The sequence below is a fragment of the Dreissena polymorpha genome, chromosome 1 (genome assembly GCF_020536995.1).
Source record: "Dreissena polymorpha isolate Duluth1 chromosome 1, UMN_Dpol_1.0, whole genome shotgun sequence".
In the NCBI taxonomy this organism is placed as follows: Eukaryota; Metazoa; Mollusca; class Bivalvia; order Myida; family Dreissenidae; genus Dreissena; species Dreissena polymorpha.
Window position 1 is genome coordinate 183,917,370 of NC_068355.1, and position 18,766 is coordinate 183,936,135.

An 18,766-nucleotide genomic window follows, 5' to 3' on the forward strand; every position below is an offset into this window, starting at 1 on the left:
ACTTCCATTGGATTTGTTTTTACCTTTAATCTTGAAGGATGACTTTGACCTTTCACCACTTAAATTTTGCAACTCCATAAGATACACTTGCATGCCAAATATCAAATTGCGATTTTTAATATTGCAAAAGTTATGGCCTATGTTAAAGTTTTCAGACGGACGGACTGCCATACAGTTTAACTGCTATTTTGCCACCCTACCGGGGGCATAAAAATAAATAAAAACAGGCATGACTTCAGTAATTTTAAGTGCGAGACTGTCCCCCTTAATAGTTTTGACTAAAACAATGTGAGAATCAACAACTTAAAATGTATGACTATATCATTTTAAATGTGATTCTCTGCAACTTTAACTGTAAAACAATACAACTTTTAACATGACACTTAAACAACTTAAAATATGAGACTGTACACATTTAAATGTGCATAACTTATTACGCAAGACTAAACAACTTTAAAGGATAGACAATACAACAAATCATAAGACACGATACTGTAAGTATATGAGTACTTGATCACACATGTTTTACCTATGGATTAGACAGAAATGCAAAAACAGATGAAAGTCTATGGTGAATTAAGTATATGATACTCTGTCTTGCTACCAGTAATTATAGCCTATTCTGGTTAAATCTATTATATGTACGTGATATTGAATCGATACTAGTTCATGTCTACATTTTATGCCATTGTTTTTGTAAGACAGACCTTAGATGTAAGGATATGAAAGCAGTGCATAATAGTGATTTTGTCTTTGCAAACATCAGGTTTCTAATTTAAATAAAAATCTTAATCAGTTATACGTGAACACAAATATTTAACAATTTATAATTTTTGATGTGTATTTTAATTGTACTAAGTTTCAACTTATAGGGCTTAATAAGGCAAGTAACTCATTGTTGCAACCTATCAAACACTTTTTTTGGCAAATATTGCATAGTAAATTTTAACCAGTAAATATTTATAAAAAACTTTTTGAGGAATGGGGCTGAATTTAGGCCCAATCTTTGACACAATTAATAACACTGTACAGTCTCACCTGAAGCTCAGAAGCTGAGCTGATATGCTGGCCTCGTGGATATTGTTAAGGGCCGAGTTTGAGTTCTGATTAACTTCAGGTTGAGAGTCGAAGAGCTACTGGACCATACAACAAAACTGGGGTCATGTTTTCAAGCCTTCTTTAGTCTCAATTCAATGCAATGCCCTTTTGGCTCGGAGTGCAAAGTGCTCGTAATAAAACCGGATGTGTTTACTTTTAGCAACTTGTTTTCAATAATGCGCGGAATTCGCGTCTGAGGCGCACCACATAAATAAATTGTGCGCTGAGGACAGTCCGTAACGCTACTACTGTCCTCACAATTTACAGCAGAAACACTTCTGAATGAATCGTTTCGATTGTTCCTTGATTTGCTCTCGTTCCTTGCTGAATATATAGATGTCTCATGGTTCAAACAGAAATCTCAAACCTAAATTCAAGCACTTTTCAAGGACTTTCCAAGACCAAATATTCATTTTCAAGTCCGTAAACTGTACGTTAGTTTCCTTTAAATAAAATGCCTTTTCCATTTGCTTGGATTGGTCTTTCTTGTTTAAACTTTCATCAAAAGACACTGAGTACTGAGACACTGAGTACTGAGACACTGAGTACTGTCCACTAATTAAGTTATAGAACTATCAAGTACAGTTTTGAAATGTTCAGCTAGCCCCAAAACAGCCACATAATTATGCTTTGCTATGGTACTGTCATGGAACACAACCTGAAAAAACTTTGTAATGTTTTTATTGGAATTAAAGGATGGTTGTGTGCAAACGGTATAAATACCCAAAATACTTTCGCGTTCAACATATCATTTTTTTAAACGAATTTGTCTATGGATGTCTGCGAGTTTGATACTACAGCTGAAAGTTGCGAAGGTCCTGGAATTTGAATCTTCTATCTGCACACTCTCTGCATGTGGCTGTGCCTTCCTGGTTTGACACAGATGGGCTGTTGTTTTTTAAGTCTGTTTTAGATTTAACAGTTTTAACAATAGTACCTTCCTGTTTAACAAAAAACACATCCCAGGAACCCTGTTTGCTTCTCAATTTCATGTTTTCTTTGAGGGTTTTCACTTTCTTGTGGCTTTTCAAAGCGCTTTCCTCCATACCCCCGACATCAATGGTCTTCATACAGACCCAACAATGTGCTTTTCAAATGTCATTTGTTTTCTGTACCCAGGAATATTCAGTTAACCACCCTGGTTTGAAACGACACTTCCCCATTGCTGCGTTTTCACTCGCGAAAATTGATCACAATGGAGAACCTCTGACGTAGCACACATAATCTGTGACGTGTACACATAACATTTCGTACTCAATATTGTACGAAACTTATATTTCGTACTCAACTTTTTGCGCAAAGGAATCTATGATACATTTTCGTAATATTTCCCATAAGAACGATTTAAGTTTGTAATTAAAGCCATGATAAAAGTAATTTTGAGCAGCAATAAACATTTTCAAGGCTTTTTTACATGAACTAAGCACTTTTCAAGCACTGTTTTAAGGCCAACCTTTGTTCAAGGGCTTTTCAAGCCTAGGACTCGTTTTCAAGCACTTTTCAAGCCCTGTGCGAACCCTGTGTCTTATAAAGAATGAAACAAATTATTCAACATTTAATTCTTTGTGAGATTCTTCATGATGTCCACAGCGAGAACTAACTGTTAGCGTTAACTGTTTGCGTTACCATAAGTACTGCTATAACGTCTCGCTTCTGTAACACTCATCCCACTCGGGCACTAGAGCTAAACAAAACTACTCGGGCTTGCTTGGGGAAATCTCGACGCGGACATTTTGGTTGTTCATAACAGCGCGTGAAAACTTGACGTGCTGAGGATTTATTGCAGAACAGACTTGTGTAACGATGCTAACCCTTTGTGGCCAGAGGTCCAGTGGGAGGAGCTAGGGATCAGGGGAGGGAAAGGATGGTTCTGTATTGGGGCTCCTGCAGGCCGGACTTGTGCTGTTGCTTGGCCAACTCGATATCAATGCTGGTGCTCTCCTGAAAACAACAACACTAGAGTGGGGGATATGAACTTGTAATACATTTTTATATTACAATGTATAATACACTACATATATGCCTCTTGATTGGATGTGAAGGTTTTCAACAGCAAACCATAATTATCTGAATTTCTAATTTGGCATTTCATTGGTGCCTTGTCCTAAATAGCAATTAATGAAAATTAATGCAATTAAACCATTTCATATTCAAACATTAAAAGTGTTGGATATGCTTTTATAACCTGTAAATTCATAGTTATTATTCTTACTTAACTTTCAGTGTAATTTATAAGCCAAATTGCCGCTCATCAATATTAGAAGCTTTCTTCCCAGATTAGCATGTGAAATCCACATAAGCAAATCATGGAGGACACTGTCTGACGATACTGGATGTTCACAAAAGAAGATACTTATTTTCAACCAAACATACATTTAAAGAGGTAATTGTTGTCCCTAAGTAGCCTGTGCGGACTGCACAGGCTAATCTGGGACTACAATCTAAGCACATGCATTAAGCCCTATTTTTTCACAGCGCGGCTCATTGATGTTTTTAGCAAGTTTTTCCTGCATAACAACAAAAACAAGGGCTGTTTGTAAAACATGCATGCCCCCCATATGGGCTGTCCGTTGTTGTGGCAGCCATTGTGTGAATACGATTTTTGTCACTGTGACCTTGACCTTTGACTTAGTGACCTCAAAATCAATAGGGGTCATCTGCGGGTCACGATCAATCTACCTAATTGAAGTGTCATGATCCTAGGCAAAAGCGTTCTTGAGTTATCATCCTAAAATCATTTTACTATTTGGGGTCACTGTGACCTTGACCTTTGACCTTGTGACCTCAAAATCGATAGGGGTAATCTGAGAGTCATGATCAATCTACCTATGAAGTTTCATGATCCTAGGCGTATGCGTTCTTGAGTTATCATCCAAAAACCATTTTACTATTTCGGGTCACCGTAACCTTGACCTTTGACCTAGTGACCTGAAAATCAATAGGGGTCATCTGCCAGTCATGATCAATCTACCCATGAAGTTTCATGATCCTAGGCGTATGCGTTCTTGAGTTATCATTCAAAAACCATTTTACTATTTCTGGTCAACGTGACCTTGACCTTTGACCTAGTCACCTCAAAATCAATAGGGGTCATCTGCGAGTCATGATCAATGTACCTATGAAGTTTCATGATCCTAGGCCCAAGCGTTCTTGAGTTATCGTCTGACAACCACCTGATGGACGGACCGACCGACAGACCGACCGACAGACCGACATGAGCAAAGCAATATACCCCCTCTTCTTCGAAATTTAAATTCACACTAGACAACAATTCCAAAGTAAACCATCATGTCATAAAAGTTGTAAGACATATTACAAATTAATAAATATGAAACAATTTAATGGCAACAACTCACTGCTGGTACATATTGACAGTTCTCTCCCTTGTTAGTGTAAGCTAAATTTATTAAAGGCCACAATATACTAAATGATTTCCCTATATAATTCATATAAAAGCGACAAATTAAAGAGAAAATAAATGCAACATTTTGAACATAGAGACCACCATAACCATACTTTTACTGAAAGTTCATTCTAAGCTGAATCAATTTAAGCAATAAAAAAGATATGTCATGTTAAAACCAAACATTAACTTTACTCAAATCAAACTCTACTTCTTTTGCACCTTAAATTTTCCGGCCATTTTCTAGTGCAATGTAACTGTTTTCAGGTCAAATTTGTACTTAAGTCTCTATATTTTTATCATATGTCAGGGATTAAGTAGTGAGCACCTTTTCTTTCTCTTTCAATATATCCAAGAGATAAAGGCAGAACACCAGTCTAAAGTGTAAAACATGGCCTCGAGTAAAATATGATTTTTTTTATTGAGAACAGCCCAACATAAAACGATTATTTAGTATAATGTTACCTATAAGAAAACCTGAACTGTTTAAAACGCAAAAAATATGCACTTCCTTATCATTTTTCATCTATCCTCAATGTGCATGCCAAATTTTAGATCGATCCTTCACATAGAAATGTTTGAACAATGAAAATTATTATAATAATGCCTGATAAGACATATGGCTTCCATTGTCGATGCTTAGATTTATAAAGGGCTTTCAAGAGCAAATAACATTAACTTATATAACATTATACAGTAAATATACTGTAAACTTCTTATATGCTATATCGAAGAAGAAATATAATATTATTAAAACGTGTTTGGGCTTCTTTCAGTGCGAATTTGTGAGTTGAGAGGTGCTCAATACAAGTTTCTCTACTTTTTATCATCCCCCGCCATAGGCGGAGGGATATTGTTTTGGCGTTGTCTGTCGGTCCTTCCGTCCGTCCGTCTTTCCTCCCGTCTGTCCGGAGCCATATCTTGTAAGTGCTTTGGTGGATTTCATTGAAACTTGGTATGAGTATGCATATGGATAAGAGGATGATGCACGCCAAATGGCATTGTACACCATCAGTTAATAACAGAGTTATGGCCCTTTGTATCTTGAAAAATGCTTTTTGTGTGTCCGGAGCCATATTTTTGAAGTGCTTTGGCGGATATTATTGAAACCTGTAATGCGTATATATATGGATAAGAGGATGATGCACGCCAAATGGCATTGTACACCATCTGTTAATAACGGAGTTGTGGCCCTTTGTATCTTGTAACAATGTTGTTTTGAGTGTCAAATATAATAATTTTGTGTCCAGAAGCATATTGGCGTGGGCTATCAATTCAACGAATTTGCTTGTTTTAATTATTTTCCCATACAAATTTTCCCATTTAATTATTTTTCTTTATGCTTTCCAATACTCATTAACTCCATGAAACAAAACGCATTTATTCCATGAAACTAACAAGAACGCATAATATCCTGTGAAAAAATGGTGGTTTTATGTAAATCATGCTCCTTTGTAACGGGGCCTGTTTTGACCAAAAAAAAAACAACACTGTATACACAATGAAAACTTACTACCTCCTCGCAAACAGACTCTATACGGCATTAGATGGAATAGATTCCAATCAAATAGGCTTAATTAAATATCTCACAGCTTTATAAAAACTCAAGGCCTGCATGGGGATGACAGAAATTATTGCGGTGTTGTGTTTCTGAGGTGTCTGTATCGGTAAGCTGGAAAGCATCGAGCTGGAGAAGGGTTTGAGTAATTGATCATCAAGTAAAATAAGTTGTACTGAAAACACTATATACACAAGAATAGACGCCCTTTTACCTTCTGTTAAATCATATCATATCATTCTCGTCCACTTCACTTATTTATACACTGCAAAAACATTATTATTCGCGGGACATTATTTTTTTATTGATTTCAAGGGTTGAACGATCTACAAATTGAATACAAACACACTGACACAAATTCCATATTTAGGGCCCTCACACTACTTTGGGGGAAGGGGTCCGCAGCCCTTAGGAGGGGGAATTTTCGCGGCGTTTCCCTTTTTGGGGGATTTTGTTACTTACTCTCTCATTATTTCATTTGTACATGTTTGCACTATATTCATTGCATTTTTCATAATGTAGTATGTTTGAAAAGATTAAATTGAAATAGAATTGAGATATAATGATTATGAGACACATCTTCCTATTAAAAAAAAAAAAAAATCTTTTTTTAGGGGGAATTTTTCCACCCAAAAGGGGAAAAAAGTATACTTTTCAGGGGGGGGACTGCTGCCGAAATTCGGCGGCAGATTTGATAGATTGAGGGCCCTGAATATTTATTGTTTCCAAACTGAGAAAGTCGCGCATTAATTTCCACGTCCATGAAAGTCTTTTTTTAACCACAAAATAACATGCGGACGAATATATATGATTTTACAATAAACAAACAATTTAAAAGGATATTTTACCTTATGTAAATTCATACCATTCTTTTCCACCTCATCTTAATAAACAGGAAATACACAAGCAGGGCTTTTCCTTGAGTATTCATGGGTCTGTTTAACGGACCCATACCCAAAGTGTGTTATATGCTGTTCCTTATGAAAATTATATCTCAATTATGTTTCAATTAGATCTAACAAAGTTTATAACTATTATAATAGGATTTTATTCCTATAATTTGAAGTATAATTAAAACTTATTAAATGTGTTTTCCCAAATCAATGGACTTTTAGCACGAAACAAATTCAAAATCCCAAAATTGCATTTTTCCCAAAGTGGCCAAGAAAAGGCATGACAAAGCGTCTCTTTTACCTTCTGCGTCATGCTTGTCTCCCACATCCTCAGCATCGTTGTCCCGACTGTCAGCAGCAACTGGAGCAGTAGAATAGCTCGATGTATTTCTTGTATGTATATTTAGGACTTACACACATTGATATAAATGTAATAAAAATCAATAAGACATGTTCAACATCATAAAATATGGCAAATTAATAAATCTCACATTTAGTGTTACCTTTCTGTAAACATTGCATAAAATATCAATACATACTCCTCCAAAGATTACTTAAACAATGTCATATTTTATTAAAAAAGTATTCATCCATATACATTTCTTACATGGCATGGTGTTTATAGAAATGAAAGTCTAAAAATAGCCTCAGTTGCTATGTACATGTGCATATATGTAGAAATATTAATTTTTCTGTTGAAATGCTTTGTTTTTTAATGCAAAGTTTACAAGAACTAAATTTTAGGACCATAATGACACAAACCCTATGACAACATAACATAATATGCATTAGATCTTATGTTCAAAACAAAAACCCTCACATTGTATAATCAGATAACAATATGTGTACATAAATTATTTGTATCTTTAACTACACACTTAATGTTGTATTGTAACATCACACACTTCTATGTTCGTATGCTAAACAATTAACACATTGTCATTGAAATACTAATCACTAATAACAACAACTAATACATACATGTACACACTATTCCACTCTGAACACCAGGATGTTGTCCCTCCACTGTCCCACAATGATTGATGATGTGGTGCTGCTGTAGCAGACTGACTCTGGCCACCTCAGTCCATCCTCCTCAGTAGCAAGATTAGCCAGCTTACTCTCTCCCTCCCAGCCCACCTGTAGTACAGTGCCGGACCAGTATCCACAGACCAGCACCTGGCCTGCAGGGGTCACATGTAGACCGTATGGGCCACGTAGTGCTGGGTCTGTGTATATAGCCAGGAGTGTGCCATCCCTGGCCAGGGTGAGAAGCTTGTCCTGCCCATAGCTGATGATGTACAGCCTGTCTCCTGTGGGACTCACAGCACACTTGGATGCTGCAAAACAGAGTAACATCAAGATATTGAATTACTGTCAATGTTAAATAATCTTATTAAACATACTGCAGTGATATTGTATTACGCATATGTTGCTATAAAGAGGCCTTTACACATCTAAAATATATGCATACATTTCAATGATTCAATAGTTAAGCGTGACAATAAACTTCAGTAGCAGAGCTATTGTGTAAACGTTTGACATGTTGAAATGCGACTGGTGAGTAAGATATGAATTGAAGCAAAATTACACAGTCTATTCGATTGAAAAAATTACACATACAGAAACAATTGCACAGTTCAATCAACATGTTTATACCATGTTACTATGTGCAGCATGAATAGATTTTCCACACATGTATACATGTGATAACTATGTACTGAAATTAGTGAAATTGACCAAAGCAGACATAATTCATGTGCTGTGTTACAACGTTATTTGTGTTTTTCAAGTGTTTATAACAGGAAAAATAATATTCAAAACAACAGTTATTGACACTTTTCTAGCTAGTTAGATACAAAACCAATTTCAACAGCAAAATGTTTAAATGAACATACTACTATAATTACAATGAAATTAATACATACATTTGAACACTTCATAAAAGAATAAAACCACAAGAGTACCTATGTTATGGTGTTATGAAATTATTCAATTTATCAAACATATTGTACATGTACAATCATTTAAAAACCACAAAATTAAGACAGGGTCAGAAAGTGTCTCTTTCCCAGGAACTCAGTTTCTATTTATAGACATGCCATGTAGTGACAGTCAAAATACTTCATTACTCATGTTTATAAATCAATATTTCTGAATCTTGTTTTGGCTACAATGTACTGTAGCATTCAAAGGGCACATATGAATTATAGAACAAATATTTTATAATACATCAGCGGGTTTTCTGCTATGACATCTGAATTTTATTTTATTTTCATCTCACAAAGTATATAACTATAATTTATATGATTTAAAAAAAAAAAACAAGATCAAACCTTATGGGTCAATATTTGTTGATTAAAAAAATAAATCCCAATTCGGTTCATTAACTCGATAAAACTTTCCAAATTTGTCATTGTATGGATTTAAAACAAGAGCACAACATAACAGGTGCCAACGCTCGGCTGCGAAAGCTTGTCAGATTTTTTTTAGAGGTCACAGTGACCTTGACCTTTGACCTAGTGACCCAACATTTGGTGTGGCGTGTAGAACTCATCAAGGTTCATCTACATATGAAGTTTCAAAGTTGTAGGTAACAGCACTTTGATTTAAGAGCCTATATTAAAGTTTATATTAAAGGTCACAGTGAGCTTTGACTTAGTGACCCAAAAATGGGTGTGGCGCGTAGAATTCATCAAGGTGCATGTACATTTGAAGTGTCAAAGTTGTAGGTGGAAGCACTTTAATTTTAGAGCCAATGTTAAGGTTTAAGCACGACGCCTACAAAGAATGTTAAGGTTTATGTTAAAGTTTTATATTATAGGTCACAGTGACCTTGACCTTTGACCTAGTGACCCAAAAATGGGAGTGGCGTGTAGAACTCATCAAGGTGCATCTACATATGAAGTTTCAAAGTTGTAGGTGGAAGCACTTTGATTTTAGAGCCTATGTTAAAGTTTTATATAAGAGGTCATAGTGACCTTGACCTTTGACCTAGTGACCCCAAAATGGGTGTGGCGTGTAGAACTCATCAAGGTGCATCTACATATGAAGTTTCAAAGTTGTAGGTGGAAGCACTTTGATTTTAGAGCCAATGTTAAGGTTTTAGCCAACGCCTACAACAGACGACGAGCTGGCTATGACAATACCTTGGGTATTCTCTGAAAACAGCCGAGCTAATAACAAAATTCGACTAGACTCCTTTTCCCATAATGGCTAGAAAAATCCCTGTACATATTACAAATGTTATCAGGATGGATTCACCATGATTCTTACCTTCATATTCAAATGACCTATAGAGACTGCAGACCTGTTTGCCATTCAGTGTGTATTTGTACACTTCTTCACTAGAGATGACAAAAAGGACTCCTTGGTGATGGTCAATACCTCTACATTCATGTTGTAACTGAAACTTCCTGCCAGGAACGAGCTTTCCCTGGTTGACAGTGATAAACTGGACCTCATGTATCTTGCTATCATGGTCATTCACAGCTACTGCAACCTCACTGGGTGTGATCAAACAAATGTCAACTGGCCGAGCATTCACATCCCAGTGACTCACCACCTGGTACTGCTGGTTCAGCATCTTGACATTCTGATTTGTATAGTCTACAACCAGTACATGCCCATCGGGAAGAACACATATGCCTTCGATATAACATATACCTTTATCACTTGGTATTCTCACATTGTGCTTAGTAATACTCTGGACATTAAACACCTTGCTTGACTTTCCTAGCAGAGTTAATGCCTGCTGTATTATATGCTTACATTTTATGCTGGCTATAAGACAGAGCTCCTTATGATCTCCAATTTTCTGAACAAGTTCATGGAATTGTGACAAGTCATTGTGAAGAGTGGTGCATTTATGAATAGAACTTGTAACTGACTCTTTAATACTTAAAACTTCATCTTTCATCTCGTTAAGTTCCTTCGTAGTAATATTATCAAATTCATTCACGATAGAGAGAACACTCCTACACATCTCTTCTTTTAAATATTGCTCATTTCCGCCTGATGTACCCACAGAATTATTATCACATTCATCTATATAAGTATTTAAATTGCCAAGCATTTGCTCTATCATAACTGCACTATGTTCCTTGTATGTTCTCTGCAATGACTGAATGCTGGCCTTCTGACTGATTTGCAGGGTTTTAATTTCCCCCAGGACAGTTTCCAGCTCCACTGACAGCCCCTCTAGGCCTGTGGGCTGCGAGTTGGTCAGCTCCGAAATCTGGGTCACTTTACTGCACTGGCTGAAATAAACAATTAATACATGTACATACTAAGGAATAGTAAGTGATATTATGTAATGCTTCAAACAAGTATAAAGTGTCAAATAAAAACATACATGGACAATAAATTAACGCTTCTTGGGCTTAACCCTTAAAGCGCTGGAGCTGAATTTTAAAGGCCTTTGCAAACAGTTTGGATCCAGATGAGACGCCACAGAACGTGGCGTCTCATCAGGATCCAAACTGTTTGCTATTCTGATAGTATTCTTTGAAAAAAATGAAGAAAATGCTTATTTTACAAATTCAGCAGACGACATTTTAGCAGACGACAAATTTCCCAGCATTCAAAGGGTTAATATGGAGGTATATAGATTTGCACTTTTCCATCCATCTGCGTGACTTTTCTGGCTTATATAACTCAACATGTATTCCTGCAACTTTAAAGTACAGTAACCAGGCATGTGAGCTAATGCACACCTCTATATGTTGTTTCTGTTGTTTTCATCATAATTGTAGTAATGTCTCATATTTATACATAAATGACATTTTAAAATATGTGTAGAGTGTAAAATAATCAGTATTGCTTGCTACAAGAGGACTAACACTTTACATAAATATTTATCATTGTGTAATTTTACCCACATGCATAGTTTGATATATCTGTACAGCTGATAGAGGGATGAACTAATCTTAAAGCATTACCCACCATGTGAAATTATGCACCTTGATATTTTTTTTTATTTTTTATTTTACATAAGAAGAGTTATGTGACAATCCCTTTAACCAAACGATATTATTTTTTCAATTGTGAGAAGCGTTACTCAAATAGAGGGATACTTCTACAGTAACATAGTAATTGTCAGGTCAACGTGTGCAACTCCATATGTTTGTTCATAATTTAAAGACATTTGTGCAGTTGTGGGACGAATTGGATTGTAGAGGTATCCATGTACTAAGAATACATTTCTAGTAGTTAATATTGTTTTCAGTTTTAGTATCATTGTACACCTTGACCACACTATCCATAATAACACATGCAAGAAAAGATCATTAATGCTCTTCCATCCCACAAAAAACAAGCATGACGTATATTAAATGTCTATTCCCAAACTCAGTATGTACAGTCTAGCCTGTGATGAGCGACATATGACATGCAACCTGGTCTACTATCTCCCAATATTTGTTGTTATTTAACCTCTTGTGATTATTTTGCTTTTGTTGTTGTCATGTGATCTATTTGTGGAAAAGTAAAGACGCCATTGTTAAATGTTTGAATGGTCAGGTTAGCATGTGCAACTCCATATGTTTGTTCAAAATGTTCCTTATTATTCTTGAATTATCATCCAGAAACCATTTTACTATTTCGAGTCACTGTGACCTTGACCTATGACCTAGTGACCTGAAAATCAATAGGGGTCATCTGCCAGTCATGATCGATAAACCTATGAAGTTTTATGATCTTAAGCGTATTAGCTTTCTTGAGTTATCATAAGAAAACCATTTTTCTAAGTTGAGTCACCGTGACCTTGACCTTTGACCTAGTGACCTGAAAATCAATAGGGGTCATCTGCGAGTCATGATCAATGTACCTATGAAGTTTCATGATCCTAGGCATAAGTGTTCTTGATAATCATCCGGAAACCATTTTACAATATCAAGTCACTGTGACCTTAACCTTTGACCTTGTGACCTGAAAATCAATAGGGGTCATCTGCCAGTCATGATCAATGTACCTATGAAGTTAAATGATCCTAGGCCTAAGCGTTCTTGAGTTATCATTCGGAAACCATCTAGTGGATGGACGGACGGACCGACCTACCAACATGTGCAAAACAATATACCCCTTCTTCTTCGAAGCGAGGGGGGGGGGATAAAAATGTGCATGGCTGTAGGTCCAAGCATGCTCTAAGTATTATTTGGAAATGATTGGTCTACAAACCAATCAACAAACAAACCAAAGAAAACATGCAAATTAAAATAACCCCAAATCTTAGAGGAGGTCCTCTATTTCTAAATAAAGGGTCAGTATTAACAATCAAGTCTGCGTTGAGCAGCTTATGACATGCAACCTGGTCTACTATTTCCTAATAAGTTTATTTGTAATTTAACCAATTGTGATTTTTTCATTTTGTTGTTGTCACTTGATCTATTCGTGGACAAGAAAAGACGCCATTGTAAAATATGTTAAAGGATGCAAGAGATTGGCCTATTGTATATTTATTTGTGATATTGACATTTCTTACAGTAGCAAGTCTAAAGTCAATGATTTTTTTAAAGTTGGGAAATACACATGTATGAATAATATTTTGCAATTAACTTTATACTACACACATTAAAAAAAAGTGTTCTGCAGTCGGAGACATATGCCCACTTATTGTGACGGTGACCTTTACCTTTGACCTAGTGACCCTAATTTCGATAGGGGTCATGATGACATATATTACACCTTTGACTTGGCCTGTAGAGAAGATTTAAAAAATAATTCAACTATGTAGGTCTATATCAATTATGTGACAGTGGAGCATTTCCACTTTAGGAACTCAGGAAAATAACTAGAACAGTATTTTTAGTGGAACACATTTGGATTTCACATACGACATATCAAAGCTGTAGGTATTGTGGTTTAAAGCGGGTATATACGATTTTGTCAAATATTTATGAATTTATATAAACTGTGTAAAAAACTTATTATATATATATTTCAATATAAATTAAAATAAAAGTTAAGTGTCGAAAAATGCGAAATAAGCCAGATATTTAATTCTGAAATTGAAAACGGCTGTACACCCGAATTTGCCAGCATATATACCATACATGTATGATGTGCATCTAAACTTAGTTTAACAGTTTAATTAAATTCCTGCAACGATATCTATTCATACGACACACGATACTACACATGAACACTATCTCCGATCCTAATACAAAGACGAATGCTTCGGTTATCGTAGGAAAATATGTACGTCATTATCAGCTCGGGGCGCTAATTTGTCTTTGCTGCATTTTATGAAATTCGGCTTTAATGTATAATTTTTCTTGCCTATTTTGTGTTTTTGTAACATATTTTATCAATATTATTACAATTAAACACATATTAAAAATCGTATATACCCGCTTTAAAAGAAGAAGTTATTATGGTTAATAAATCTATATGGCCATATTTTTTCCCAAGGGATGCATTTAAACATTTTGGTACAGGCCTCTACCAGCTGTGACATACCAAATATTTGGTCTGAGACTTATGAATCATATTTTTTAAGTCATAAGTCTTTATTAAATCATCAGACCACTGGGGCGTGGCCAGTTTTGACATGAGGGGCATGATTAGAACAAAACTTGTAGAGGACAACTAGATGATAACTATCAAAGCACTGTCACTTGTTGTTTCAGTATAGAAGATTGTGTTAGTTATGTATTTCATCAGTTTTCATTGACCCCTTGGGCCCGGTTTGACAGAATGGGCGTGATCTGATTAAGCTTGGTAAAAGATGGCTGCATCATGATGATAAACAAAACATATCAAATGCCTGACCTTGTGGTTTTGGAAATATCTATACAGTATAGAATTTAGAGTCAATATAAATTATGTCACGGCGTGACTAGTTTTGACCCCTGATGGTCATAATTTGAACCAACCAAGCAGAGGACCTATATATGATGTTACACCACAAATATTAAACCTTGACCATTCCAGTTTCAGAGGATACAATTTTTCATGCAATTAATATTTAATTTAATTCTAAATTTACAATTAATTCTGCTGATTTCATTTGCAGTTGACACATATGCTGTTTTTCTTTTACGCGTTTCATGTTTTGTTTGCGTGACTTATGATGTAGCACGACAACATAATAAATGTTATATATTGCCAGGTAGTGTGTGAGGGTGGGGGCGGGGAGGGCAGCATAAGATAAGAATTTGTAATTAATAAAAGTACAAGAAAGAGTTAAAAGTAAATCTTTAAACAATTAATTTAAAGCAGAACAGTATACTCATGCCCTTTGACCTTGAGCTGCAAGTTTTCACCAAGGATCACCTAATTAATGAGTGACACATGGTATGGACAAGGAAGATATTCCGAAGTTAAATTAAAACCCTTCCAGGCATGTTTATGTTACAAGTTAGTCTCATTTATAAGACGCGCAAAGAATTTAGGGATACTTTTCTATGGGCTAAATTCTTTGGAACGTCTCATCGTTGAAGGACCTTTTTAGTGGTGGAAACCACAATTAGCGTAAAATTGCAAAATGACATTACTAACTCATTCAGTTTTAATTCAGAAGTCCATTTTTACATCAAATATCGTCGATTCGAAGTTAGAAAGGCATAAATTCTTCAGTTTAACTTCTACTTAAATCGCAAAACAATCACTGACCTGTAGCCATGTCATGAAACTGATTTAAATATGAACCAATCAGAAGAAGGCATTAAGGTGTAACGTGTACGCGTAATTTTATTTAACATGAGCTTTTAACACCGACTTTTACCTAACTAGATCTAGTATGCTAATCTTTGTCTATTTAATAAGCATATGTTCAAAACAGATATCGTGCAGTTTTAATGCATGTCTTTTTCGCACCTCTGTCTGTGTTAATAATGTTTGATGTACTTACATTCTACGTTACATAGGACGGTATACTGTACGATCTGTATCAATATTATTTATGTACAGTATGAAAATAAAAGATGTTATTTATTTCAGAACTTTTTGATTGTCACCTTAGAAAAAAAACAATTCTAAATTAATCCAGAAAAGTATGATAACATTGGTTTACTATGTAACACTCTGCAGCACAACTGACAAACGCAAACTGTATTTTACGCTGTTTATTCTTCCGCATTTAAACCAGATGCTTTACATGAGGTAGTGTTATCAATTTATATCTACACAGCAAGTAAATCGAGAGATATTGAAAAATTGAATAGTGGTTGGATTTAAATTAATCAGGCATGCAAAATTCAAAATGTCATTACATAATTTTTACAGAACATTATTGAGAAATGAATCATCTACACAGGTATGTAAATATTATTGCAATCTGTTGGTATTAAGTGTCTTATATCAGGGCTTGAATGTTGCGCACACAATCCTTGCGCAACAATATAGACAAAGAAGGAAAAATTCCCACCATTTATCGAATGGTTCAGCCGTTGGACACTCCAAATATTACCAATATAACAAGGGCTGTTTGTAAAACATGCATGCCCCCCATATGGGTTCTCAGTTGTAGTGACAGCCATTTTTGTTAAATATGTTTTTTGTCACTGTAACCTTGACCTTTGACCTAGTGACCTGAAAATCAATAGGGGTCATCTGCGAGTCATGATCAATGTACCTATGAAGTTTCATGATACTAGCAATAAGCGTTCTTGAGTTATCATCCGGAAACCATTTTACTATTTTGGGTCACCGTGACCTTGACCTTTGAACGAGTGAGCTCGAAATCAATAGGGGTCATCTGCAAGTCTTGATCAATCTACCTATCAAGTTTCATGATCCTAGGCATAAGCATTCTTGAGTTATCATCCAGAAACCATTTTACTATTTCGGGTCACCGTGACCTTGACCTTTGACCTGAAAATCAATAGGGGTCATCTGCCAGTCATGATCAATGTACATATGAAGTTTCATGATCCTAGGCATTAGCGTTCTTGAGTTATCATCCGGAAACCATTTTACTATTTTGGGTCACCGTGACCTTTGACCTTGTGACCTGAAAATCAATAGGGGTCATCTGCCAGTCATGATCAAACTACCTATCAAGTTTCATGATCCTAGGCATAAACGTTCTTGAGTTATCATCCGGAAACCATTTTACTATTTCGGGTCACCATGACCTTGACCTTTGACCTAGTGACCTGAAAATCAATAGGGGTCATCTGCGAGTCATGGTCAATCTACCTATCAAGTTTCATGATCCTAGGCATAAGCGTTCTTGAGTTATCATCCGGAAACGATTTTACTATTTCGGGTCACCGTGACCATGACCTTTGACCTAGTGACCTGAAAATCTATAGGGGTCATCTGCGAGTCATGATCAATGTACCTATAAAGTTTCATGATCCTAGGCCTAAGCGTTCTTGAGTTATCATCCGGAAACCATTTTACTATTTTGGGTCACCGTGACCTTGACCTTTGACCTAGTGACCTGAAAATCAATAGGGGTCATCTGCGAGTCATGATCAATCTACCTATCAAGTTTCATGATCCTAGGCATAAGCGTTCTTGAATTATCATCCGGAAACCATTTTACTATTTCGGGTCACAGTGATCTTGACCTTTGACCTAGTGACCTCAAAATCAATAGGGGTCATCTGCGAGTCATGATCAATGTACCTATGAAGTTTCATGATCCTAGGCCTAAGTGTTCTTGAGTAATCATCCGGAAACCAACTGGTGGACGGACCGACGGACCGACCGACAGACCGACCGACTGACCGACATGTGCAAAGCAATATACCCCCTCTTCTTCGAAGGGGGGCATAAAAAGTAGCTTAATATTTGAGAGCGTCAACAAGTTGGACGTAGCGGTGAAAATGATAAATAAGATTCAAATTAACAACGGATATCATATGTTTTTTATGGAATAATTTAATGTGTGTGAATTAACACAAAATACTACGTTTCAAATAAAAAACAACAAACATTTATTAGAAATTTGCACAGTGATTGTGCGTCACGGAAACCAGTGTTGGAAAGTTCACAAAGTTAAAGCATTTAAGATGAGTATCGTTCGAAAATGGAAAGAGACAAACATGATTTGATTTATATGTTAGTGGATCTGTGTATACTCAGATTCATATGCATATTCTGCTTTATTATGTTTGTCACGCTGTTCAGTTTACTGTAATAGCATTGAAATGAGGATGTAATGTGCAAGATATTGAAAGGTAAACACATTAAATATATTATTTTAACTCCATTTAATACATCATTAACACAGCAAAAACACTAAAGTGTGTTTGTTAATATTTTTTAATGTTTTCACCATATGATATTTAATTTAAAAAATTATTTGTTAATGTTTTCACCATATGACATTTAATTAAAAAAATTCTGAATTAAATTAATACTCTTGAAGAGGTTATGATTAAATGGTGTATATAAGAATCTATAGATTATTGCAAGTTTAATATGCATGTGGAAGGATATTAACTATATGCTGTCTTCATTGTAAGAAGACATTAAAGCAACACTTAATAATATAAAAATGCTGTCAAACATGCACTATTTCATGGTTTATCGCGCTAATTTTCCCAATCCAAATAGCTCAAGCTATAACAAAAAAAAAGCAAAAAATCACTGTGCGTCCATTAAAAATTAGTTGTACCAGATTTCTATGTATTATTGTTTCAATACAGACGAAGAACTAATTCTTTACAGATTTTACGAATTATTTAAGCAATTTTCTTCTGGGCAAACAAAATCTGGGTAGAATTAAATCTGGGGAGTCTTGAACTAAAATGGGAGAATGGAATTCTGTGCCGAGTAAAATCTGTACAAAACTTCTGTTCAGAAAAAGTAGCGAAATGTAAAATAAAATATATAGACTGTAAATATAAACATTTTTAGCTG

General features: G+C 35.5%; 2 protein-coding genes across 12 annotated transcripts in view; both read right to left on the minus strand.

Moving 5' to 3' along the window:
• The window catches only part of LOC127864180 (uncharacterized), a 327,718-nt gene that overhangs the window by 132,365 nt on the left and 176,587 nt on the right, over positions 1–18,766 (minus strand). For 7 of the 11 annotated variants that reach the window (XM_052403865.1, XM_052403867.1, XM_052403868.1 and 4 more), the window contains exons 4-5: positions 7,254–7,313; positions 1,039–3,039 (exon numbers count right to left, since the gene is read on the minus strand). The exons of 3 other annotated variants lie outside the window; for them this stretch is intronic. The gene's annotated coding sequence lies outside the window, so the exon portion shown is untranslated. The remainder of the gene's footprint in view (positions 1–1,038; positions 3,040–7,253; positions 7,314–18,766) is intronic. One more of the 11 variants, XM_052403862.1, reaches the window with a different exon arrangement.
• Positions 1–18,766, minus strand: part of LOC127864935 (uncharacterized) — a 60,726-nt gene that overhangs the window by 22,185 nt on the left and 19,775 nt on the right. The window contains 2 exon segments of the mRNA XM_052404828.1: positions 8,025–8,136; positions 10,229–11,211. Of these exon segments, the coding sequence (XP_052260788.1) occupies positions 8,025–8,136; positions 10,229–11,211 (1,095 nt within the window).